The sequence below is a fragment of the Macaca mulatta genome, chromosome 18 (genome assembly GCF_049350105.2).
Source record: "Macaca mulatta isolate MMU2019108-1 chromosome 18, T2T-MMU8v2.0, whole genome shotgun sequence".
Taxonomy (NCBI): domain Eukaryota; kingdom Metazoa; phylum Chordata; class Mammalia; order Primates; family Cercopithecidae; genus Macaca; species Macaca mulatta.
This window is the reverse complement of record NC_133423.1, coordinates 22,391,730-22,418,447: the sequence shown is the minus strand read 5'-3', so window position 1 is coordinate 22,418,447 and position 26,718 is coordinate 22,391,730. Positions and strand designations below refer to the sequence as shown.

General features: G+C 45.7%; 1 protein-coding gene across 6 annotated transcripts in view; it reads right to left on the bottom strand.

The window, feature by feature from the left end:
- Window positions 1–26,718, bottom strand: part of ALPK2 (alpha kinase 2) — a 142,740-nt gene that overhangs the window by 100,804 nt on the left and 15,218 nt on the right. For 5 of the 6 annotated variants that reach the window (XR_013408104.1, XM_015122093.3, XM_077974715.1 and 2 more), the window contains exons 2-3: window positions 25,120–25,247; window positions 20,752–20,869 (exon numbers count right to left, since the gene is read on the bottom strand). Coding sequence is in view for 5 of the 6 variants with exons in the window: in XM_015122093.3 (XP_014977579.3) it covers window positions 20,752–20,869; window positions 25,120–25,243 (242 nt within the window). In the remaining variant the exon portion in view is untranslated. Of the gene's footprint in view, window positions 1–8,265; window positions 8,381–20,751; window positions 20,870–25,119; window positions 25,248–26,718 lie in introns of all 6 variants that reach the window. The other variant, XM_077974713.1, reaches the window with a different exon arrangement.

Below are 26,718 nucleotides of genomic sequence, written 5' to 3'. Positions count from 1 at the left end.
ACATTTTCCTGGAGATCTAGGAGGCCATGCACATGCATAAGGCTGTGAGCAGCCTTCCTAAGCATGTCCAGTACACATGCTTAGGAAAGACCTGAGAAAATTCTGAGCTCTCACCTCTAACTGACCTTAAGGCTTTCTACTAGCAGGAAGTGAAGGCTAAGGCAGAGTTGTCATTTGCCTGGCTGAGTGTGAAAGCATGCTTCATACCCCAACATGCACACACAGCCCCTCAATAAACTGGGAGACCTATTGGTTCCAGGCACCTAAGGAAATCTCTGTCCATTCATTAGCTGACTACTAAGCTAACTCCGTAGAAACTTCAAGGGCCACAGACAACAAAGAATTAGTTCAGAAAAGTCACTAAGCAAGCAAACAATAAGCCCTGGGAAGGTGGGAGAATCTCATTTCCAGAGTTGCCACATTACATTGTTTAAAATGTCCAGTTTTCAATAAAAATTATGTGACATGCAAAGAAACAAAGTATGGCCCGTACACAGAAGAAAAAGCAATCGATAGAAACTGTTCCTAGACTTGCTGGACCAAACTTTAAATTATCTGTTTTAAATATGTTCAAAGAAATAAAACCATGTCTAAAGAGCTGAAAAAAAGTGTGAGCATGGTGTTTCAATAAAGACATATAAATTATACATACAAACCAAATAGAAATTTAGAGATTTAAAATTACAGTAACTGAAATAAAAAATTCACAAAAGGGCTCTACAGCAGATTTGGGCAGATGGAATAAGAATCAACAGACTTGAAGAGGTCAGTTGAGATTATCCAATTTTAGTAACACAAAGAGAAAAGAGTATAGAAAAATAAAAAGTTCTGGAGCCCGATGGTATACCAGCTTACAACATATACATAATGACAGTCCCCATAGGAGAGAAGATAGAGGAAAAAACAGAAGGAATATTGGAAAAAACTGGAAGTCCCTAGTTCAGAGAAGGGACTGCAATGACAGCTTGCAAGTTTGGATTTTATCACTGGCAACACATACTTTTAGTTTTCCTCGAAGTGGCAGGCTTGTTTTGTTCATTTTTCAGAAAATGTCTGCCAAATACCCAAGGCTGAATAACCATTATTTGTCCGTTATTCTTTTGAGTAAAAATTATAATCCATGAAAGAAGTGGCTAGTTCAGCTTGCGACTTAAGCAATCATGCAGAAGCTTGTCCTCAAGATGTTCATCATCTAAGAAAATCCAGCAGAGGTGCTCTGTATATGTTTCCCATTTTATTACATGGAGTATTAAAAGGGCTACTGAGTTATCAAGATTTAATAAAATTACTCCATTTTTACTGATGCATAAAGGACATTAAGTAAAACTTTTTGTTTGTTGTTTTTAACTGTGGCTGTATGGAAATGCAGAATTCTATGGCAACTAATATGGTTTGGGACCACTGCCATGATTCATGCTAAGCCACCAACAGACTTACCCTTCATTGCTTTTTACCATTAGTGTACATTTCAACACAGTGAAAAGGGCAAATAATGTTTGATTTTTCTTTTAATTTTTAAGTTCTGGGGTACGTGGGCAGGATGTGCAGGTTTGTTACATAGGTAACGTGTGCTGTGGTGGTTTTCTGTACCATCAACCCATCACTTAGATATTTAGTCCAGCATGCATTAGCTACTTTTTCTAATGCTCCACCCCTTACACCGCTCCCCCCCAACCCCCATCCACCGACAGGCCCAGCACGTGTTGTTCCCCTCCCTGTGTCCATGTGTTCCCATTTTTCAGCTCCCACTTATAAGTAAGAACATGTGGTTTTTGGTTTTCTGTTCCTGCGTTAGTTTGCTGAGGAAAATGACTTCCAGCTCCATCCATGTCCCTGCAAAGGACATGATCTTGTTCCTTTTTATGGCTGCGTAGTATTCCATGGTGTATATGTACCACATTTACTTTATCCAGTCTATCATTGATGGGCATTTGGGTTGATTCCATGTCTTTGCTATTGTGAATGGTGCGACAATGAATATATGCGTGCATATATCTTTATAATAGAATAATTTATAGTCTTTTGGGTTTATATCTAGTAATGGGATGGCTGGATATGTTTGAGTATTTTTAGGATAACATTTGTGACCCTGAGGATCCCTAAAAGGGTGTTAGGGACTTCCAGAAGTCCAAGGAACACACTTCGAGAATCATTGATTTAAGCTATTCACCAAGAGAAGCCTGGATACACTGTCACAGCAGAACAGCTAGCTTTTGCACCCCGGAAGATGCGCATTAGCATGGAGGGGTCACTGCTTTGCTTGGTTTGTTCATTTGTGTATCCTCTTAGGCTGATGACATAACCTCTGTGGTTTTTCTTATTTGTTGCAAATAAAGAAAGAAGGGGAAAGAAGACCTGTGTCTGGGCTCCACTTCCAGAGATTTCTGATTTAATGCTTAATACATGGGCCTATCTAATTTAATTTTGGGCAGGAGGAGGCTGGTTCCATCAATTCTGGAAGAGCTAATCCTAAAAGTTCTTCAGGATTCAGCCAACTTAACATGATTTTGTGCTTTGAGAACAAGGATTACAAATATGAGTAAGAACTAAGCAGGACAAGAATCCACAGGACTAGTAACCCTATCAAAGAGGAATATGAAGACAAGAGGGTGGGGAACAGAATGAAACAAGTAGAAAAGGAAGACATAAGCAAACAATTTTTTTCTAGCTACCAGCACAATATAGCCATCAAAATGATATACTTTTTAGTCTCTACATTTCAATCATCATCATCTTCTTCATCCTCATTCTCATCCTCATCCTACCCTAAGGGTCATGTGCATTATTTCATACATCTACCTATTGACCATTAAGGTGGGTGATTCCACCAGCAAAAATAAAAACAAAATCAGTAATCTCGTGGCCTGAAAAGTGGATAATCCTTTATTGCCTGCCCTGAGGTCATTTCCCTGCTCCCAACAATATTAAAATTGCTGAAACTCAAACTGCTACTTGACCAGGTGCCCTGAAGACAGGGTTCATAGAAGAAGCAGCTGAAGTATTGGCTAGAGGTAAGATTTAGAATTCTCAGCCAGGTGCGTTGGCTCATGCCTGTAATCCCAGCACTTTGGGAGGCTGAGGCAGGTGGATCACTTGAGGTCAGGAGTTGGAGACCAGCCTAGGCAACATGGTGAAACCCCGTCTTTACTAAAAAATACAAAAATTAGCCAGGTGTGGTGGCACATGCCTGTAATCCCAGCTATTTGGGAGGCTGAGGCAGGAGAGTCACTTGAACCTGGCGGGGGTGGAGGTTGCAGTGAGCTGAAATTGCACCACTGTACTCCAACCTGGGCGACAGAGCGAGGCTCCATCTAAAACAATAAAAAAAAAAGATTTGGAATTATCTCTGGAATTTAGATGCTATTCAACCACCACTCTGCACCACAGACATTCCATTTTATTATGCATTCCACTTTCCAGTGAAAGAAAACAAGATCAGGAAACACGAGGTCTGCAGTGTCTCCACCCTGTCAGCCAGGAATGCGGTGTGGAGCGGGGAAGGAGGTCTCTGCAGCTCCCCCTCCTGTGGCTGTGAATGTTTTGAGCCTTCCCTCCCATTGCAGCAGGGAGGGGGAAGAGGGCTCCACTCAATAAATAATCACACGATGACATCCGTGTCCTTTCCTTGGCCACAGCACCAGGTGAAGGTCATCATATTTTCTTAAGCCAAGTGTCTGTATTTCATTACCTGACAACTGCTATCAATAATCATATGAATAACTGAAGGAATAGGAAAGACTTTGGTCTTTCCCAAGCTCCAAAGTTATGTTTGTCCTGGAGATGGAAGAATTCTCTGAATTTCTTGATCATATTTTCTACAAGTAACTTGTAGACCTTGTAGACCTTCTACAAGCAACCTTTCAAAACAAGGAGGAGATTCCTCACACATTTACCAATGTATTCAGTTATTTATTCAACAGCTTGGTTGAACCACACACCTAAAGGGCCGAAAGGGACTTCAGAGCTGTGTCTCTCCCAGGCCGGTTCTCACCCACTTGCCTTCTTCCCCGGTTCTGCTCTCTATCACCAGGGCTGACCCCTGAGGCTACAACACCCCGGCTCCCATGACTGCTGGCTTCTTGCTGTGTTTGACCAAAGAGAGACAGTACATCGGAGGGTGGGAAGGGAAGAAAGAAGAAATCATGTCTTCCGTAGTTCCAGGTCCCATGGGACAGCCTACCAGAGGCCCAGTTTCTGCCCTGTGGCCTGTGACCTGGAACTGGGAGTCTTGCCTCCTCCTTTTGTCTCTGCTGCCCAGGAGATAGTGGCTCTGGGTGACCTCACTGTTCCCTGTTGGCTATCATCTGTGCAACCCTGCACTAAATGCTTCAAAATGGTTTTTGTCTTCCTGATTAGACCCTAACAGATACAGGAATTGGAACTATGTTACAGATATTGGAACTGAGGCCCAGAGAAGATGTGACGTGTCTTAAGTTATATGGCCAAAAAAAATGATAGGAAATGTCCACCATGTCTACCATGTATAAAGCATTGTGTTAGCCACTATGTGGATGATAAAGAGGTGAAGTTCCTAGGCTCTTTTCTCGGGAGCCTCCCATCCAGTAAGGGAAATGACCTGTCTATATAAACATCTATAATACAGGACAGTGTGTGCCAGGCACCATTAGCAAGCATGCCAGTTATAAGGATTCAGGTGTTGGGGGTGTGCAAGATAATGAAGGGAGGCTTCCTGGGTAGCTCAGCAGCTGAAGCAGACCAGGAAATACAGGGCGGGATTTTGGCAGGAAAGATGATGCGTGTCTGTGGTTGGTGGAGGGGTGATCATTCCAGGCAGACGGAACAGCCTAAATGTGGAAGGAGGTAGGAAAGAGAGCTTCAGGCCCTCCCAGGAAACAATAAACCATTTTTAATTTGGAACTTGGGGGAGTGGTAGGCGGGAGGGTAGGGTAACTGCATTGTTCGCTGTTTAAACAGGACACTTCAGAGAGTGAAAAGGGGTTTTTGTTTTTTTGGTTTTTTTTTTTTTTTGAGACGGAGTCTGGCTCTGTCCCCCAGCCTGGAGTGCAGTGGCGCGTTCTCGGCTCACTGCAAGCCCCGCCTCCCGGGTTCACACCATTCTCCTGCCTCAGCTTCCCAAGTAGCTGGGACTACAGGTGTGCACCACCATGCCCGGCTAATTTTTTTGTATTTTTAGTAGAGACGGGGTTTCACTGTGTTAGCCAGGATGGTCTTGATCTCCTGACCTTGTGATCCACACGCCTCAGCCTCCCAAAGTGCTGGGATTAGAGACATGAGTCACCGTGCCCGGCCTGAAAAGGACCCTTAATAGATCAAAGCAACAGGCAGAGACTGGGGCCATGCTGGAGAAACTGAGGCTGGCCCAGGTGAATCAAGAGATAGGGTCACCTGCCAGGAAGTGGCTCGGCCCAGACCATGGAAGGTTTTCCATCCCATACTAAGGGGTTTAGACCTCAGGTTCCAGTTCACTGGGAAGCAAATAAAATAGTCATGTAGAAAGGGATGGAAAATAATTCTGTAAGATCCTAACTGCGTTTTATACCACAGACCGGGGATGAGGAGCAAACGCTCTTGCTCTCCATATCTGATGTGACCTGTGGCCCCCAAATGAGCAGGAACACCCTGTTCCCCCATGTGTCCTGCTGGACCTACAACTATACATGCTTAGCACACTGCATGGGACTTGAGAAGGGAAACAAGAAATTAGTAGAAGACTTGCTTCCTTCCCCAGAGATGAGACTTTTGGGTATTAAATGGAGCAGTACGCGATTTGCAAACTCCAGTGTCATTGAATTCCAAAAGGCACAGCTGAGGCAGCCAGTGCTTCTGGTGGTTAGGAGGGGAGAGGTCACAGTGGCCTGGGCCTTAGGAAATGAAGCCAGGAGCACAGAACTTGAGCCCGGCAGGGAAGAATTACATTTTGGCTGGGTGGGAAGAGGGGAGGGCATTCCTGGCAGCTGCACCAGAGCTGGAATGATCAGGTCATGTGTAGAGGACAATAAAGCAATGAGCTGAGGTGAGAGTCACAGGAGGTAGGGCTGGGGGAGAGGGCCATAAAGAACCGGGGCAGTGGGTGGGAAGGAGCCCCCGTGTGGAGGGTGCAGAATTCTATCCAGGAGCACTGTGAGTGTGTGAACTGCAGGGGAAAGTTTACTGTTCTTCTTCACCCAAGAGCAATTCGGAGCAGATTGCAGAGGCAGTTGGCAAAGTCAGTAAGTACTGCGTAGTGGTTAAGGGACAGACTTAGCAGCGAGTGTGCCTGGGTTCACAGGCCGGCCCATCTGCTGGGCAGCGTTGAATAAGCCACTTGACAGCTCTGGACAATGGCTGAACCGACATCAACCCGGTGACATGAGGATTAAGGGAGTTAACTCCTATAAAGTGCTGAAAGCAAAGCCTGGCACACAGTGAGACTAAATCAGCAGTTCTCAGCCCTGGCTGAATGTGCAAATGACTTGGAGCGCTTTGTAAAAATATCAGTGCCAGAGGATTTTTAAGGCAGGAAGATAACTGTTGATTCCACAAAGGTAGATACATGTCATGACACCTTTGTCCAAACCTGTGGAACGGACACCAAGAGTGAACCCTCACGTAAACTATGGACTTGGGGTGATGATGTGTCAGTGTGGGTTCATGGATTGTAACAAATGTACTATGCTGGACAGAAGGTGTGTGGGAATTCTCTGTGCCTTGTGTTCAATTTTGCTGTGACCCCAAAACTACTCTAAAAAATAAAGTCTCACGCCTGTAGTCCCAGCACTTTGGGAGGCCACGGCAGGCGCATCACGAGGTCAGGAGTTCAAGACCAGTATGGCCAACTCGGTGAAACCCCGTCTCTACTAAAAATACAAAAATTACCTGGGTGTCGTGGCATGCGCCTGCAACCCCAGCTACTTGGGTGGCTGAGGTAGGAGACTTGCTTGAACCCGGGAGGCGGAGGTTGCAGTGAGCTGAGATTGCTCCATTGTACTCCAGCCTGGGCGATAGGGAGAGACTCCGTCTCAAAAATAAATAAATAAATAAATAAACAAACAAATAAATAAATAAATAAATAAAAACACAAAAAAGGCCAGGTGTGGTGGCTCACACCTGTAATCCTAGCACTTTGGAAGGCCAAGGCGGGTGGATCACCTGAGGTCAAGAGTTTGAGGCCAGCCTGGCCAACATGGTGAAATCCCATCTCTCCTAAAAATACAAAAATTAGCCGGGTGTGGTGGTGCACGCCTGTAATCTCAGCTACTTGGGAGACTGAGGCATGAGAATCGCTTGGACCTGGGAGGCAGAGGTTGCAGTGAGCCGAGATCGCACCGTTGTACTTCAGCCTGGGCGACAGAGCAAAAACTCCATCTCAAAAATAAAAATAATCTGAGAAAAATACCAGTGCCAGGACCCCACCTCTTCCCCACACCAAAAAAAAGGCACAATTAAGCAGCATAATAGGGTGAAATCTTCACCATCAGGTTTTTTTTTAAAGGCTTCTAGGTTATTCCTTTGGGCAGCCAGTGCTCAGAAGCGCTGAACGAAATAAATGGACATGGATTATTGTACAATAGCGAACACGTCAGGGAACAGGCACGTGTGTGGTAGAACCAGGATCTTTTCCTGGGGATGCGTGGGGAGCAGTTTCCTGGCTGCCACTTGGTGCAGAAGCTCTGCACTTTCAACAGCTTTCTGAGCTTCTTGGAGCAATGCAGACCCACCAGAGATTCTTTGAACAAGAAATGGGCAAACTGATTTCAGAAAGGAAAAAATCCTGTGGCATTACTACCACCACGCTTAGTTAATAGGCGACTGACCCTCCTTATCAAAAGAAAACTGCAAGTTATCCGGAAACAAGTACCACCCAAAGCACCTAATAGGCCACCGAGTGAGCATAATGTCCCAGAAATCTTAAGGAGCATTGTGACAATATAGCAAAACAATTGTAAGTTTGAACTGTAAATCTATTCTCTAAATCTATAAGGCCCGTCATCTTCGAGCAGGACTAAGATGAATGCTCCATTAGACAAGCCATGGTGGGTAGCCCCAGCTCTCAGCAGCACCAACGTCCCTGGCCACAGGGTCCCAGAGCTCTGCTAATTCATCAAACACCCAGCACGCCCCAAGCCAAACTGTGGATGTCCCTATCCAAACCCGCTTCTTGTCTCCACAAAACTGCAACTCCATTCTACCAGTTGCTCAGGCCAAAAATCCTGGAGTCCATCTTTCACTCCCCTTTCACATCCAGCGTCCAGTTCAACAGCAGCTCCTGTCAGACACACTCAGAACCTGGCCGCTTGCTCCCACCTTCTGCAGGACCATCCTGGGTGGAGGCACCACTGTCTCATCTGAATTACCGCGATGCTTGCTTGCAGGTGCCCATCTGTGCCCTGAGTCTTCTCCAGAGGATACATTCACAGCACTGAAACGAGAGTCATCCTTTTACACTAAGCCAGAAAATGTCATCACATCTCTGTTCAGAAACCTTCTTGTGTGTCTCCATCTCACTCCAAATCACATCCGAAGTTGTGACCATGTGCCATGGCCTACAAGCAATGAGCTGACGTGAGAGTCATAGAAGGTGAAGAGAACCTGCTTTCCCCGGGTAACAGCCACATCACCTCCTGCTCTGCCCTTTCACCTCTGCGCTCAGAGCCCCTCACCAGAGAGACCTTCCCTCCCTCGTGCTGCTTTATCCTTTTTCACCTGACCCATGACATAGTTCCTGGTGTGTTAAATGTCTGGTTCCTCTTGCTATCCCTTTCCCATGAGATCAGGGCGTCCAGTATTCACTGCTGTATCCTCAGGGTGAGAACAATCCCCGGCATATAGTAGGCCCTCCATGAATCCTTATTTTTGAATGAAGTCCTTATGATCACTCCTTTTTGAATTATATTCCAGGATGCATCTTAATAGATTTTGTTCGGGAGGATGGCACTGGTAGGATGAGATGCAGTGATTAACGTAATGGACTCGGGGGCCCTGGGAAACAGAATTTGGGGGTTCTAACCCTAGCTTTAATTCCTAACCTGTTGTGTTACTTTGGATGGGTCCTGTGATCTCTCTGGGCCTTGGGTGACCTATAGGGTGTAAGCAGTGGACTAGACCAGTTGGATTTGACCAATTAAAACAGAATTTTTTAGGGGTGAGATAGAAGCATAAATAATTTTTTAAAGTTCCCCAGAGGTAATGTATAGCCAGGAGTGGGCTAAGCCTGAGCCTTACAGCGGGGTTTCTCTTGCATTAAAAATGCACATGAATCATTAAAATGCAGGCTCTGATTGGCTGGGTCTGGAGAGGGAGCTGGGATTTTGCCATTCTAACAAGCTCCCAGGGGATGCTGACGCTGGTGGTCCAAGACCAGGCTCTGAGTGGCAACGTCTTGAAGTCGCTTCTAGCTTGGTGACTCCAATGTTTCCATCAAGGATAAAGGTCCCTTTATTAAATTCTCAGGAAAACATCAGCTGTCACTCCACTAGCTGCTCAATTTGAGCTGAGTTTCCTAGTCAATGACTGGCAAGCTGCCCCCGCATGCACTCTGTGGATGTTAAGAGTTGGTTTTCCTTCTTAAAAAACGAATTGCTGGACCCAGAAAGGGGGAATGAGCAAAACCAGGTCCGAGAATTTCTCTCCCAAAAGCAGGCTCAGAGACCTGTGGTCAGGGAAGAAACCCATCACAAGTCAATGGTTTCCCTTCGTCTGCCGTTCTGTTGTCAGGGCCTCAGTGCTGGCTGTGTCCTGTGTCCCTCTCTGTCTCCTTGATCTGACCATCTCAGGACGCCTCTGCCTGGCTGCCACCTCCTGATGCCCACTGGTGAGCAGCGGCAGCCACTGGCAGGCAGACGGGAAAGCAGGGCACCCTGCTCTGGGCCGAGGGAGCAGCCTCATTAGGGCTGTCAAGGAGCAGCTCCAACAGGAAAAGAATCTCAATCCGGCTGCCGCAGCAGCCGCCGCAGGGAATGGGAAGTGACAAGGACGGAAAGGGAGCAGCCACTGTCTGACACCCTGCAGTTCAAATGGTGACCAGAGCTGCTGACAATGGGGCCTTCTCCTACAGAAACTGCGGGAGGCCTGTTAGATTATTCTGCTCACCTAGTCCCCTAAGGATTCAGCAGCAGAGCCTCTGACCACCAAGAAGCCACAGTTCATTCAAATCACTTCCTCTAGTTCGATGCTGTACGTGGAATGGCTCCTCTGCCTGCTTCCCTTGAGGCAAGACTCAGTGAAGAACAGAACCCCTGGATGCCCTGTGCTAATTCCTCCCACAAATCTTTTGTTTGTTTGTTTTTGAGACAGGGTCTCATTTTGTCACCCAGACTGGAGTGCAGTGGTGTGATCATGGCTCACTGCAGCCTCAATCCCCAGGCCCAACCAGTTCTCCCAGCTCAGCCTCCCAAGAAACTGGGACCTCAGGTACATGCCACCACCCCAAGCTAATTTAAAAAAAAAAAAAATTGGCCGGGTGCAGTGGCTCATGCCTGTAATCCCAGCACTATGAGAGGCCAAGGTGGGTGGATCACTTGAGGTTAGGAGTTTGAGACCAGCCTGGGCAACTTGGTGAAACCCCATCTCTACTAAAATACAAAAAAAGTTAGCCAGGTGTGGTGGTGGGCACCTGTAAACCCAACTACGCAGGAGGCTGAGGCAAGAGAATTGCTTGAACCTGGGAGGCAGAGGTTGCAGTGAGCTGAGATCGTGCCACTGCACTCCAGCCTGGGTGACAAAGTGAGACTCCGACTCAAAACCAAAAGAATGGCTGTGTCTTACAATACACAGGAGATCTCAGGGCAGAAAGAATGAACATTTACTTAGCATTTGTTAAGTACCAGCACTGTTCAAAAAGTTTCCTTATATGTATTATCTCATTTAATCTTCACCCAACCCTGCAAGGTAGATACTGTGATCATTCCCACTTTACAGATACGGAAATGGTGGCAGACGGAGGTTAAGCAACTTGTTCAAGTAAGAGGTGAGGCCAAGAATTGGACCTAGGTAGTCTGGCTTGAGAGCTGAGTATCTACTTATGATACTTAGAATGTCTACTTATGCTCTCACACAGTGCTGCAAATCTCTGATTCTGAACCAGTGGGTCCCTGTCCACCCCCATTGGCCTTGTCTTAGTCTGGCCCCATATATAGCCAGAGCCCTTCCATATCTGGAGCTGTGCTAGCTACTGAATTATGTCCCCTACCACCACCAATTCACATGTTGAAGCCCTAACCCCTAATGTGATGGTATTTGGAGACAGGGCCTTTGGGAGATGATATGGTTTAGATGAGGTCACAAGGGTGGGGCCCTCATGACAGGATTAGTGCCCTTAGAAGAAGAGACACCAGAGAGCTTGCACTCTCTTTCTCTCTCTCCCATGTGAGAACATAGTGAGAAGGCAGATTCTGCAAACCAGGAAGAGGGCCCTTACCAGAACCTAACCATGCTGGCACCTCGATCTTGGACTTCCAGCCTCCAGGACGGTGAGAAAGAAAATTTCTGTTTTTTAGGCCACCCACACTATGGTATTTTGGTAGGGTAGCTCAAGCTGACTATGACAGGCAGGGTCTGAGGGACCATCCCGGGGCTTAACCCCTCTCACGGGCCATGCCCATTCTCACCCATTCTCAGGTTCACCTGGGGGCCTAAGTGTGGGGCGTGGCCTGAAGGGAATCCTGGAGGATCCAGAGCGGCAGCTCCCCTCCCATGTGAGGGGGACTCTGCTGAGGTGTAGCCTGGTATCTCCTGGAATGTACTGAGACTGGCCCAGCATTGTGGGATTCAGAAAAAAATGAATGGGAGCATGTGCTTGGGAGAAGACAAAGCAGGAATTCCAGGTGATGGAGCCTGGAGGCAGACAGGGAGGGGCGTGAGGTCCAAGTCAAACACTGGTTCATGGAGAACTTAGGCGGCAGGGGCAGGAGAGGCTCCCAGGCAGGACCTGGCAGAGGCAGGGAGACCTTGGGTCTATCATGAGAGGCCCTCAGCTGAGTGCATGAGGAGGAGAAATAGACTGGGCTGAGACTTACACTGCCAAACTGAATCCCTTTCTCAGTCCTGCCCTCTCCCTACAGAGTGGGGGCAAAGCCCTTCCCAGGACTCACAGGGCCTGATTAATTTCAGCTTTGCCCATAACTAGCCATTTCCCCTTGTCAGGTAATTTCTTTATGAGCATTACCTTGGAGTTGGTCAGCTGTTCCCTAGCACTAACACATCATGATTTCTACATGAGTGAGGCACCCCATCTTTTCACTCTTTCCAGACGTGTCTGCCTCTAATTCTGTGATTACAAGGTAGGGCTGACTCCAAGAACTTCCCTAACATGCCTGGCCTGCTCAGTTCTCAGAAGGTGTCAATGGAGTGACAGTTTCACAGACTTTCAGAATGTGTCCAACTTCTAGTGATTGGTGCACCTTTCCCTGACTGTCCCAAAGTCTTGGGAGGGGCTCTTGGATCAACCTATCACCTGCCACCTTAGTCATGATTTGCCCAGAGGAGTCCGCACCATGGTGGGAGCAGCCACCCAGGTCTCATCCCCAGGAAAAGGTGAGTGAGTGTCCCAGAACATGGCCTATAACCATTCACTCTTCTGAGACACTTACCTACTAAAGTCACCACCAGAATGTGATGACAAGCAGTGGATTCTCAGAAGGGACCTGTCACCCGGGGACTAACTGGGAGTTCCTCATCAGACCCTCGGAACTCATTCAAGCAGGGCCCCAGGCGTGGTCTGAGTCATGGCCCTGATGCGTGCCTGCTGAATTCATTCAGGGAGAACGCCACGGGAAACCGCCTCAGCCCGGTGTCGGGAACACAGATGCCTTCCAGGTGTCGGAAAGTTCTACCAGTCATCCTTAAGACTTGTTAGACCTACTTAAGCTCACAGGAACATGAAGTTCACAAAACACTTTCCAACCTTGGATGAAATGCATTTTCCATCTTAGCCAAGACATAGCAAGAGTCAGTCATCTTTATTTCTACCTGATGATTCCTTGAACAATCACGTTAACTACTTTTTTTTTACCCTCCAAAAGAGAAATAGCAGAGGGGAAAAATGCTGCTTTTCTTACCTCCCAACTCTCCTATTTTAATCAGTTCCAAAATTATAGTTTGGGGTGGGGAGCATGTTTAAAGCATCTGAAATAGCTATTATTTATTGAGTATTCGAAATTCCTTGCATGTGTTGGTTTAATCCCCCACAACAATCCTATTAGGCAGGTGTTATTATTATCCCCATTTTACAGATGAGAAAACTGAGACATAGAAAAGTTAAATAATTTGCCCAGGATGATACAGCTTACAGATCTGGGATTTAAACCCAGCTCTTTGAACCCTGGCTGTCAATAGTGGAAAGAATTGTCTGTTCTTTGTAAGTGAAGTTGATGGTGACAATTCTATCAGCAGGTTGTGTGTTCTGAGGTGTTTCTGAGGTGTTTCTTCCAGCAATGGGGATATCTTTTTTTTTTTTTGAGATGGAGTCTCGCTGTTGCCCAGGCTGGAGTGCAGTGGCATGATCTCTGCTCACTGCAAGCTCCGCCTCCTGGGTTCAAGTGATTCTGATTCTCATGCCTCAGCCTCCCAAGTAGCTGTGATTACAGCCTCACGCCACCATGCTCAGCTAATTTTTGTATTTTTAGTAGAGACAGGGTTTCACCATGTTGCCCAGGCTGGTCTTCAACTCCTGACCTCAAGAGATCTGCCCGTCTCAACCTCCCAAAGTGCTGGGATTACAGGCATGAGTCACCGTGTCTGGCCCCAGAGGGGGTATCTTTAAGTGATTCACCTATACTCACTTGCCTAGTCTCATTCACGAACAGTAACTCATGTTTTTCAGATGTCTGGCAAATGGTTTAGGTTTCCTTGGGTGATCATGTATAGAAAGAGACTGATGGCCCTCCCCAGGGCAGAGATGATAAGCACTTACAAAGAGCTCTCAAAGCAGAGTATCCTGAGGAAGGTAACACCGTACCCCATGGCTCCTGGGGTCTGAAATAAATGAGAATGCTGACACATGACTGAAGTCACAGAGTCCGCCTTCTAAAATCATTCTACTCTGTGAGGTACTGCAAGTTAATAGCATGTTAGAGTTCTAGTGGAAAAGAAAATGAAAAACCATCCAAACGGGGCTGCAAGTATGAAACATGTGTAACAAAAGCAGCTTAAAACCTTGTGTCTGGGTGACCACTCTCTGGTTCAATATCCGTTTCTGAAATTTCAGTGTCTGTTTCCTCCACTGGACTGTGAGTGAGATCATAGAGAACTTTGCTTCCTCTTACTTGGCACTGAATTCTAGAGCATTTTAAGTGCCCTTAATATTTGTTGGATAAATGAATGGTTAAGAATAGGCCAAGCGTGGTGGCTCATGCCTGTACCCAGCACTTTGGGAGGCTGAGGTGGGCAGATCACCTGAGGTCAGGAGTTCAAGACCAGCCTGGCCAACATGGTGAAACCTCATCTCTACTAAAAATACAAAAATTAGCCAGGCGTGGTGGCATGTGCCTGTAATCCCAGCTACTTGGATGGCTGAGGCAGGAAAATTGCTTGAACCTGGGAGGCGGGGGTTGCAGTGAGCCCAGAGCTTGCCACGGCACTCCAGCCTAGGCAACAGTGTGAGACTCCATCTCAAAAAAAAAGGGTAAAAAAAATTATAGGCAAAGGGCAGTCATAGCTGGTTTTTTTGAGAAGGATAAAGATACATGCAAATAGATGATTTTAAAAATCAATTAAATGTTCCACAGATAGAAAATGCAGATTACAAAATCTGGCTACTAATTCCACTAATGTGAGTATGCACACCTTGTTGCAATGTGACTTTGCTACTCTACTCTTCAAAAGTAGAGTCTATTTTTCTTCCTGTTAAATATGGGTTGGCCTGTCACTTGCTTTGGCCAAGAGAATGTGAGAGAAATGATGTTGGGTGGAATTCATTTCTGCAGGAGGCCCTGCAGCTCCATGACCTTGGAATGCTGCCCTGAGACTGTCCTGTAAGGAAACCAGTGCCGGCCTCCTGGGGGTTGAGAGCCCATGTGGAGGAGAGCAAGGCGACCCAGCCAATAGCAGTATCCACTGCCAGTCCTGTCAGGAAACCACACTGGACCTTCCAGCCCAACCAATCCTTAAATGGACTTGAGTGGCATGAACGAGCATGAGAAAGCCAGGGAAAACCAGCAGAGAGCCAGCCCCCAGCCCACAGACCCATGAGAACTAAGAAACTGCTGCTCTTTAAGAGCCCACCAGTTTTGTGGTAGTTTGCTAAAGTTGCTCAGCCTTGGTGCTCCAGACATCTTAGATTGGAGAGTTCTGACTGTGGGGGCTGCCCTGCTTACTGTCCAATGTTCAGCAGCAGCTTTGGCCTCCTCCTGCCAGACACAGTAGCACCCCACCCCCTCCTGTCAAGATAATCCAAATGTTTCCGGATATTAGCAAATGTCCCCTGGGGGAAAAACACAAGTGACCCAAACCTTATTGATGTCCCCTTCAAATCCTTGAATAATCAATTGTGAATTTGGGGCAGAGTTGAAAAAAATGTTTTTGCCCCTTGGTCCCTAGACATCTCCCACTGGGTGGTCTGGATGAACTCAGCTGGTGTGTCTGGAACCAACACTGCATTCTCAGATAAATCTGGCCAGTGCTTATGTCCAGGTAGGCAAAAAGCCCTGCCTCCTTTTACGAGACTGCTCGGTAAACCCAGGTTTTAGCTTCCTAGGCCTGTATAACTAACTACCACAAACTGGGTGGCAAAAAGCAACAGAAATTTATTCTTTCACAGTTTTTGTGTCCAAAAAGTCTAAAATCAAGTTGTCATCAAGCCATGGTCCCTTGAAGGTTCCAGGGAAGACTCTTCTCTTGCCCCTTCCTAGTTTTTGGTGGCTGCTGGCAATTTTTGGCATGTTTCTGCTTGCCATTGCATCACCCCGATCTCTGTCTCTGTCTTCCCACCGCCATTTTTTCTCTGTGTGTCTCTGTGGCTCTGTCTTCCCTTTTTAAAAGGATACCAGTCATTGAATTAGGACCCACCCTGTCAGAGGTATTTGAACCAAAGTGACTCCAGCTTGAATAGGGGCTGGGTAAACTAAGGCTGAGACCTACTGGACTGCATTCCCAGGAGGTTAGGCATTCTTAGTCACAGGATGAGACAGGAGGCACCAAATACAGGTCACAAAGACCCTGCTGATAAAACAGGATGCAGTGAAGAAGTAGCCAAAGCCCACGAAAACCAAGATGGCAATGAAAGTGACCTCTGGTTGTCCTCATGGCTCATATGCTAATTATAATGTGTTAGGTGCCAAAAGACACTCTCACCAGCACCATGACAGTTTACCAATGCCATGGCAACATTTGGAAGTTACCCTATATAATCTAAAAATAGGAGAGACCAGGAAATCTCTGCCCTTTTCCCAGAAAACTCATAAATTATCCATTCCTTGTGTAGCATATAATCAATAATAAGTATACTCAGGCGAGTAGGCCACACCGCTGCTCTGCCATTCTTTTACTTTCTTGATAAACTTGCTCTCACTTACTCTATGAACTTGCCCCAAATTCTTTCCTGTGTGAGATTCAAGAACCCTCTCTTGGGGTCTGGACTGGAACCCTTTTCCGTAACAATCCAACAACCTAATCCAATATGAACTCCTTCACTGATTATACCTGCAGAAATCCTGTTTCTAAATAAGGTCTCATTCTGAGGCTCCAGGCAGACATGGATTTGGGGGACACTATTCAGCTGTGTATACACTCCATGAGCTGATTGGCTTGTGGTGACTGTGCCATTCTCCTGGTCATTGTCCCTGCCCGGTGCTCTACAGACCTGTCCCCAGCCCAGCCGATGCTAGGGCAGAGTTGATGACAGAGCAGAGGGGCTGCTTTGTCCCCCTTTCACCCAGGCAGGGGCGGAGCTTTGCTGCTCCCGGGTGTCCTCCGCCCCCTTCCCCTTCCTTCCACCTCCCTCCTGCTGGCTCTCAGCACAGCCGTGTGATTGCAACCATCAAAGGAGGCCTACCTGCTGAGGAGAGGGTATATCTAAGTGCAGGTTCCTGGACAGATTTTTATCTGTTGCTTTGCTGCCTTTCTTTACATTGTGTTCATAAGAGACCACAATTCCCCATTTGTATACACATCGTTGCAATTTGCTTTCATTATGAGGTAGAAAACATCTATTTGCATTTTCCTCCCCACCCCTCAACTCCTACATCTTTTAGGAAAAAAAAAAAAAAAAAAAAAAAAAACTCTATTTCAAGCTACAGTGCATACCATAATGTGATTATTGATGTTTCTCTCCCTGGAAATGCCTTCTTGGCTTTCCATTTCTCTTCCCTGCCAAGCACACTTGACCCGTGGTAATGTAAAGGTTACAACAGCAATGATAAATCTCTTCCCCGCCGTCTCACTCGCCTGAAGTGCCCAGGTTCATGAGGTGAGGACGGCATGAGGAGGAGAATGCAGGGAAGATAGAAGAAAGAGAGAAAAGCAAAAGGTTCATAAATACAACCGCAGGGCTCTTAGCCTCCACTCAGAACTGCAGATGAGATTTGTTAAATCAAAAAAAGCCCTTGGGAAACACAGAAACAGGAGCTTTCAAATATCTAAAAGCTCGGATTTAATGACCCAAAGACCAAATGTAGGTGAAGAAAAGTACTTTTCTTTGGGCTATGAGCTAATCCAGTGGTTGACGGCGTATACCAGGAAATTTTGAGACTATTATTATAACTAACAACTAACTTTTAATCTTTGAAAGACATTTGCACAAAATACCATTCATTTTCCTCACCAGCATTTAACATACTGGTATAAGTCAAATTACTTTGCAGATGAATGTTTAGGACACACAGCGTGTCTCATTTTTGGCAAAACACTGGAATCACCTGGGATTCTGATTTAGTTGGTCAAGAGCGAAGCCCAAGCATCAGTGGATTTTAAAGGCTCCCCAGGTGATACTAACGGGCAGCTAGAATTCAGAACTACCGGTATAAAAAGTCAGAACTTTCCATGATCATTAGTGCCCAGAATACTTACTAGTAAGCAGCAAAACGTGACCACATCTATTATAGGGCTCTACTAACATTTCTTGCATTACGACTGAATACTTTTCCTAGTAGATGGGTTATTTTTCAAAATGGCAGCCCAGGAGCTTGGAAAGAGTGGATTCTGTTGTGTCAAATCCTCAATTTTTATGGTGCCGGATCTCAGAGCAGGGAATGGTGACTGCCTGAACCTTCCACAGGGCAAGTTCCCTTCCCAAGTTTCTCCTCCTGCTTTGTATACCTCCTGCTTTGACTTGCCCACCTGCCTCTGGGGCTTCCTCATGGGCTTCTTATTCCTCCATCCCTTTATACCCTCATCCTGTATATGGAACATAAAACAGTAATAGCGAATCTCAGTTCTTAAAAGAACACATGTCAAGCTTCTCTTCTGGCTAAAATGTGGGTATAATATTTTGGTTTACTGTGAGAGTAAAATCAGGAAATAAGCGTTGAATGCTCAGAGGCAAATAAGCAAGGGTGGGAAACATACAAAGAGGTTCAGCGTGTAGATCCTCAAGGATATTACCAGGGTAGGAAAACTATAGCCCACAGGCCAAATCTGTTCCCTCACCTGTTTTTGTAAATAAAGTTTTATTGGTACACAACTATGCTCTTTTTTTAAAAAAAGCATATTATCTATGACAGACGTAAATAGTTGTGGCCTATTTTTGCATCTGGCCTGCAAAGGCTAAAATACTATCTGGCCCCTTTTAGAAAAATGTTTGCTAACATTGATCTAGATAAACCAACCACAAAAACAATAGATAGAAAAAGGGAGATAGATAGATAGATAGATAGATAGATAGATAGATAGATAGATAGATAGATAGACAGACAGACAGACAGATAGATAGATAGGTAGGTAGATAGATAGATGGATGTCTCCATCAATCTTTCAACAAATATTTACGTTGCAGGCACTGTGCCAGGTTCTAGGGGATGTTTGTGTGAATCAGAGAGGGCTCCTGCGCCCTGTGAGGCCCACAGTCTACTGAACTTGTCATCAATCCTGAGCAATGAATAACCACCGAAAGAGAGGCCTGTTCATCAAGATCAAAGGAGATGAGAATGTTTGAGGCTGGACAGACCCATGGGTAACTGGAATCTCACCTGTGAACCTCACGGGTGGTGTCTAAGCTGAATGGGATAAAGATGAGGAAGGGGAGACTTTGATAAGGTTGGAATGAAGAAGTAGGAAAGTCCAGGCCATGGTCAAGGGCCAGCAAACGCCAGTCTGGCTGCCTCCCAGGTACACTGGAGTGGTAAGGGGAAGAATGGCTTTCTTTGTTCACCACTGAACGTCCATACCAGAGTTGATGTTTTGTAAGGGTGTGGACGATGCTTGTGTTATTTATTTACTTCCATCTCTAGCATTAAGCAAAATGCCTGGCATATGTAGGTGCCTGAAGAATATTATCTAAAGAATTAAAGAATAGATGAGTAATGGGTATCTTAAATGTTAGGCTAGATATGCTGTAAGTCAGGTAAGCATTTCAACCATGGTAAAATAATGTCTGATGTTTATTGTTTATTTACATATTTACTTATTTTTGTGACAGGATTTCACTCTGTCACTCAAGCTGGAGTGCAGTGGTGCAATCATAGCTGACTGCAGCCACAAACTCCCGGGCTCCAGCAATTCCTCCACTCTGGCCTCTCGAGTAACTGGGACTACAGGCATAAGCCACCATGCCCAGCCAATTTTTCCATTTTTTTGTAGAGATGAAGTCTCACTCTGTTGCTCAGGCTTGTCTCAAACTCCTGGCCTCGAGCAATCCTCCTGCCTCACCCTCCCAAAGTGCTGAGATTGCAGGCATGAGCCACCACCACGCTCAGCCTGTTACTTTAAACAAAGTAATAGATGGGAGATAAGAAAGCCTTCATGCTTATGAACAACTCCTCTATAATGAAACTTCTACAAGCATTACATTCTTTAACTCTCTCTGTCATCCTTTTGCTTTACAGATGATGAAATTGAGTTTCAGAGAGGTTAAGCAACTGGCCAAGGTTATACAGCAAGAAAATGGCAGAGCTGGAACTCAACAAGTCTTTTTTTAAATCTCAGACTCAAGGCTATCAGCACACTTCCATGCCTACCACTCATTTTCATACCATGCTTTCAAGAACTCTCAGGCTCCTCACAGCCCCCATAAGGGCACTGTGACCAATTTAGTAGCATTGAGGATCAAAAGCACAGACTCCCTACCTAGCCTCACCCTGAGCAGTTCTCATTTTCTCTCCCTTACCTATTGAGTTTCCTGGTTTTATCCAAACAAGAGCCCTTGGAGGAACAAAAAAGAATTTGAAATCACTGTACTGGACCATACTACTTCCTAAAACAAAGCCAGGGGGTATGGCTTCCAGCCTGAACTCCACCACCAAGGTGCTGTGGGATCACTGTCAGCCACTTCTCCTTCCTTCCTACCCATGGAAGGTTGGACAACAATACTGACATCCTATCACACTTTCTTTACTTTCCAGAGAGATCAAGATGAAATGAAAAGCTTATTTAATGGATGGCAGTGGCTGGATCACCTTGAATAAAATTCTAGATAAAGCTTAACTCCATTGACGGCAGCAAATTAGGGGAGTGTAATTAGTTACTGAACAGAGTTCAGGAAATCATCATTGCTGGGTGCTTTGGCTGATGCCTGCTAATAGCATCTAAAATTAGGACTCTAGAAGCAAATATGAGCCATCTTTTGGCCTTACCTCATAGTAACCAGCACATGACAGAATATAGGGATATTAATAAACAGTCCACAGGGGTATAGCCACTTACCAAGAGAGATGTAACACATGAATATAGTGATTCTTAAAGAATTCATAGCTGGAAACAATGCCACTCTCATCTATGGCTTGACCATTCTTATACCAAGTTATCTCTGGCTTGGGCTGACCTGACGATAAAGAAAGAAAAATATCCTTATTAGTTTAGGTATTTTTAGGAAAAAAAAAAACCATAAAGCTATGAACAAGGATGGACAGTAAGCAACAGGGATGAGGATGATGGATTATGTTAGGTGAGGAATTGAAAAGGCTTCTTCTTGCTGATACAAATAAACACATTATTCAGTAGACACAATTGAGCATGTTATGTACCTAAGATGGTGCTATGCTGATGGGTGGGATACAAAATGAAAAATGCTACCCCTAATCTCAACATGCTATTAGGAAAAATTGTCCAATACTTGGAAATAAGGCAAAGATATGAATAGTATCTTTTTTCAATGTCATATGAAGGCAAAGGCCCATCCAAGCGTGGTCTTTGGTCATATACTTTGTTTCACTCAGTGATAACTACTGATTTAAAGTGAAGTTATATGTTAATTTGTAGGTTTTTATCCAATAGAAATGCAAATAATTTCCATCTAGGAGAAAACATAACCCTGTAAGTTAGCGTTTATTGCTATGTAGGACATTAACCAATGCTACACCTAACCCACCAGTTTTACCCCAACATTCCTTTATTAAATTGCCTATACATACCTAGCTCCTCAGACCTTAATAGTTTCCAGTTTCTTTTCTAATTAATGAGTTGAATAAAGTCTTTAAAATGTGTATTTCTTATCTGCATGGGAATCACTTTACCTTTTTGAAAATTATACTTTAATAGTGCTGAAAGTTAGTGTGTTAGTTATGGTACAAAAGAGAGGAGAACAAAGTAGATTTGCAATTACCGCTTTCTTCCTGAGGATGAAGAGTTTGGAATGTAGGCTTCCCAGACTGATGCTATGCATGTGTTACTGATATCGTCAAAGAAATTGACCTACACTTTCTCCCTTAGAAGAGATTCATCCTTTCCTGGTGTTCAGTAATGGGACATGATGTTAATGGGCTAATCCGGTAAAACCTCCAGGAATTTCATCTACCCCTTAGGATTTTTCCCTCGTGTTATAGAGCAGGAAGGTTTCCATTGTGTTCCAAAGAGCTTTCTTATTAGTCTTCATGTCACTGAAAATATGTGCAAATGTGCTATATATGCAGGAAGGAAAGCCTGTTATTTGGAAACAATATACCATTTTTAAACTGTCTTAGGAACATTCTTGTATTTTTGTCTTATTTATTGCATGATTTTTGGCAAGCAACTGCAGAGACCACTAAGATGAGAACCCCATGTTCTGGCCAGGCACGGTGGCTCATGCCTATAATCCCAGCACTTTGGGAGGCCGAGGCAGATGGGTGGATCACTCGAGTCTAGGTGTTTAAGACCAGTCTGGGCAACATGGCAAAACCTCATCTCTACAAAAAATACCAAAGTTATTTGGGTGTGGTGGTGTGCACCTGTAGTCTCAGCTACCCAGGAGGCTAAGACAGGAGGATGACCTGAGCCTGTGTGGTAGAGGCTGAAGGGAGCTGTAATCATGATTGTGCCACTGTACTCTAGCCTGGGAGACAGAGTGAGACGCTGTCTCAAAAAAAAAAAAAAAAGAAAGAAAGAAAAAGGAACTCCATAGAAAGAGGAAAGACAAAAGAAGTACAGAGGGAAGAAAAAGTCCATTAGAACTGCACCTGCACCGTGAGCAGGACCTGAAAATGCTGAGTCCTCCTCCCTCCCTCCCTCCCTCCCTCTCTGAGTCTCCCAGCTAGGCTGCCGCTGTGCTCATGCCATGAATGTGCTTTTTTTTTTGGCAACTGTGGATTTTTCCTCCTTGCCTTCTCCTTCAGGTAAATGCCTGAGTAGTGACCCTGGGGCTTGGAACAGATAGACCTGCATGCAAGGATAAGTCCTCCAGCAGCTGCGTGGCTGAGCCTCTTACGGGCATTTGCCTATAAAAAGACACCAAAAAATGGGCTTCCCTGAAAAACCATCAAGGGGTTTCTGATCATAATTCATTTCTGCCTGTTCTTATCAGTCCTGTGTCCCCCTTTAACACTGTTTCATCACACTCCTTCATAGGAAGCAGTCAATTCCTCCTTTTCGTGGGTATGTGGCTGTTTTGAAGAAAATACATAAAATATTCATGAGGTGGGCCTGGGAACTCATTCTGATCTCTTGGATTCCAGTTTTTCATTCAGGCTGATGAGGGCTGATTGATTTCCCCCAGTTTCCTAATGGCTGACTGTTTTTTTCCCCTGTGCAGTATAGATCTGAACAATCAGCCAGAAATGAGACTTGCATAGGGAAGTGGTATCTGGTATCTTGTGGGTGGTTCTCTTTTCTCCTGCCACTTGCTGGAAATCTTACCTGAAAGTCCTCCCCTTGTTTTTGGAACCTACTGTGGGTCACATATTGAGAGCCACCTCCTAAACATTTCAGAAGTATCTGGGCGAGGGGACCACAGCCAAGTTCAGGTCGTGTCCAAACACACGAAGGCTCTGCTCTGAAGACTCAAGGTCAGCTTGCACCATTCTGTCTGTCTGAATGACGATGGACCATCACAGAGACAGAAGCCTGGGCTTGGAGAGGCCAAGCGCAGTTCTACACTGCAGCTCCAGGCTGAAATCGAGGTTTTATGACAACTTCTGCTAGCGAAAGGCAGCCGTTGCTGAGGCTCACCCTCTCCTATCTGGACTTAGAAAAATAGGATAAGAGACCAACCTGGCAAGCATAGCGAAACCCCATCTCTACTAAAAATACAAAAATGAGCTGGGCATGGTGGTATGCATCTGGAATCCCAGCCACCCAGGAGGCTGAGGCACGAGAATCACTTGAACCTGGGAGGCGGAGGTTGCAGTCAGCTGAGATTGTGCCACTGCACTCCAGCCTGGGCAACAGAGCAAGAGAGACCCTGTCTCAAAAAACAAACAAACAAACAAACAAACAAACAAAAATGGGGAGAAGAGTTTTCTGTCTGCCCTCAAGAAACACCATTGGAACCTTCATGTTTTCAAGGGTAGAGACGTAATCCAAAAAAGAAAAGAGAACCACCCATGAGGTACAAGATATCACTTCCCTACCCAATTGTTTTATGTTATGTTCTTTTAATGATAAATCCTTTGACCACTGGGAGTACCCATACTTGATCAATTCTGAGTTCTTTATTCTCCAATTCAGGGGAAATCTCAGTTTTCTGCTTTTTCTCCACTGGTCACCCATTGCCTCCGTTTTAAGATTTTCACTTCTTAGCATCCCTGAAGAAGGTGTGCAGAGGAGAGACTAATTTAACCAGTTTTAAGATATCAATTAGGGCCAGGCACAGTGGCTCACGCCTGTAATTCCAGCACTTTGGGAGGCCAAGGCAGACAGATCATGAGGTCAAGAGATCGAGACCATCCTGGCCAACATGGTGAAACCCCATCTCTATTAAAAATATAAAAATTAGCCAGGTGAGCCAGGCGCAGTGGCTCACATATGTAATCCCAGCACTTTGGGAGGCCGAGGTGGGCAGATCACCTGGGGTCAGGAGTTCGAGACCAGCTTGACCAACATGGTGAAACCCCATCTCTACTAAAATACAAAAATTAGCCGGGTGTAGTGGCAGGCACCTGTAATCTCAGCTCCTTGGGAAACTGAGGTAGGAGAATCACTTGAAACCAGGAGGCAGAGGTTGCAGTGAGCCGAGATCGTGTCATCGCACTCCAGCCTGGCAACAGAGCGAGACTCTGTCTCAAAAAAAAACCAATAAAAATTTAAAAAAAAAAAATTAGCCAGGTGCGGTGGCGGGTGCCTGTAGTCCCAGCTACTCAGGACGCTGAGGCGGGAGAATTGCTTGAACCCAGGAGGCGGGGGTGGCAGTGAGCGAAGATCATGCCACTGCACTCCAGCCTGGGTGGCAGAGACTCCATCTCCAAAAAAAAAAAAAAAAAAAAATTAAAGAATAACAGAAGAGTTCCATCAATTTACTGAAAAGAAGTTATTCATGTTATTCCTCTGTGCCCCATGAATTTAAGCTATGGTTAAGGATACCCAAGAAAGGAAGAAAATTAAGAGTGGATTATCTGAAAAAAAAAATAACCATTGTGAGAGCTGCCTAACCCAGAACCACAAGGTGAATTGAAGATCACTGAATTGTGTCCAGGAAGTCACTCAAAGAAATCTTTTAGAAACAAATCATAGAGGATGGAGTTGCTTCATTGATTACACAGAAAAAAAAAACATTTCCAAGGTAATTTTCCCAAATGATGTTTTAGTAATGCCTTTGTGAGCCAAGAAACCTGGTATGCAGGGAGATTTTAGAGGATGATTAGCTAGTCTAGTGATGGTTACCAGATATTATGCAGCGAAGCACAGCGTCTGACTTCTCAGGAACCTTCTGGGAAAGCAATGTAGACAAAAAACACAGCGGGGGCCTCTGGGGCGCTTCGGAGTCTGTCATCCTTTCATGCCACATGAATCTGAAAAAAAAAATCCCCGACATCACCATTTGTTCCGGGATTTCTCTGGCCTTATTAGGAATTCCAGAAACCACAGGGTGCCGTCCTGGCAGCTCATTGTATGCTGGCTGGTGGACAGACTGAAGGTCTGGGCAGCCTTTCCAGGCCGTGGTGCTGCTGGTAGGTGGGCTGGATCCTTCTGTGTTTCGGGGATGCCCTGTGCATTGCAGGACATTTAGCTGCATCCCTGGCCTCTACCCACCAGATGACAATAGCACCCCCACCCCTCCATGCGTGACAATCAAAAAGTCTGCAGACACTGCAGGGGGGTTGGGGTGCCCTGATTGAGAACCATGAATCCTACTGTCCTAGGCAGATCCCAGGGCAGCCAGATCTCCAACAGAGAGGGAAGCATCCCATGAGCCTATGGTTAGTGCCACCTCCTCTCATTCTCTTTCCTTTCTCTTCTTGAAGTCTTTCCATACTGTGCTCCAAAAAGCGTGTACGTCTCTTTGCCTCCAAAAAACAGGTTGGTTCTGTTGAAATGATGTCCAGGTAGGAGATATTTTGAAATCAGGATATGACTGCTCCTTCTGAGCACCAGGTGGGTGCCCCAGGGGAAGGCAGGCACTAAACACTTGCTTAGCCACCAGATATATTATTTCACTTAATCTCTTTGAAGCTACTTAAAGGATAGTTACTAATGTCTCCTACATTTTACAGATGCAGAACCTGAGACTCAGAGAGGTTCAACAACTTGCTCAAGATCACACAGCTCAAGTGGCAGCCGCCTTGTGGCTGTCCTTCAGGGCTGTGCAGGTTGACAGCCTGACAGTGTAAGACACCACTGCAGCTTTGCAGGGCACAGCTTGCACAGATAGGAGCCACCCCTGAGGGCGCAGGTGGGTCTGAATCCAGAGAGCGCTTTTCTTTCCACGCTACCGGCAGATACAAGCTGGCTCCACTTGACCAGACCTCTCCTTTGTAAATGCCCTTCGAAAGGGCATTTAGCTCTGTCTACACAGTAGCGTCCACTTCTTCACAATGATGGCTGTTCTCCCACACCACAGAGCTCAGAGAAAGAAAAGAACCACACTACCGTGTGGTTAGCCTGAACAGGGAAGGGGCGGCTAGGGACTGCAAATGCTGAACCCAGGGATGCTGAGTGCCCCAAAACAGACGCCTGAGCTAAGCTCTGGGTAGGAGAGGCCAAATTAAAGCAGCCATAGCTGTATTGCCAAAGGGGACACCCCTTTCCATATGAGTGTCGGTAGCAGCTTCTTACCCATTTAGAAATAGTTCCTCCCTATTTCTTCCCACTTTTCCAGATTGTCTCAGATACCCTGAGAGGCGAGTTGTCAGAGACAAGTTCCCTGAGGACAGTTCAAGGTCTCACCAACACCTAAAACCTCCTGATGAGCAGAAGTGAGTAGAGGGAGAAGGAGGGAGTGCAGGGCCAGTGATGTTTGAGGACCCTTGCTGCAGTAGCAGG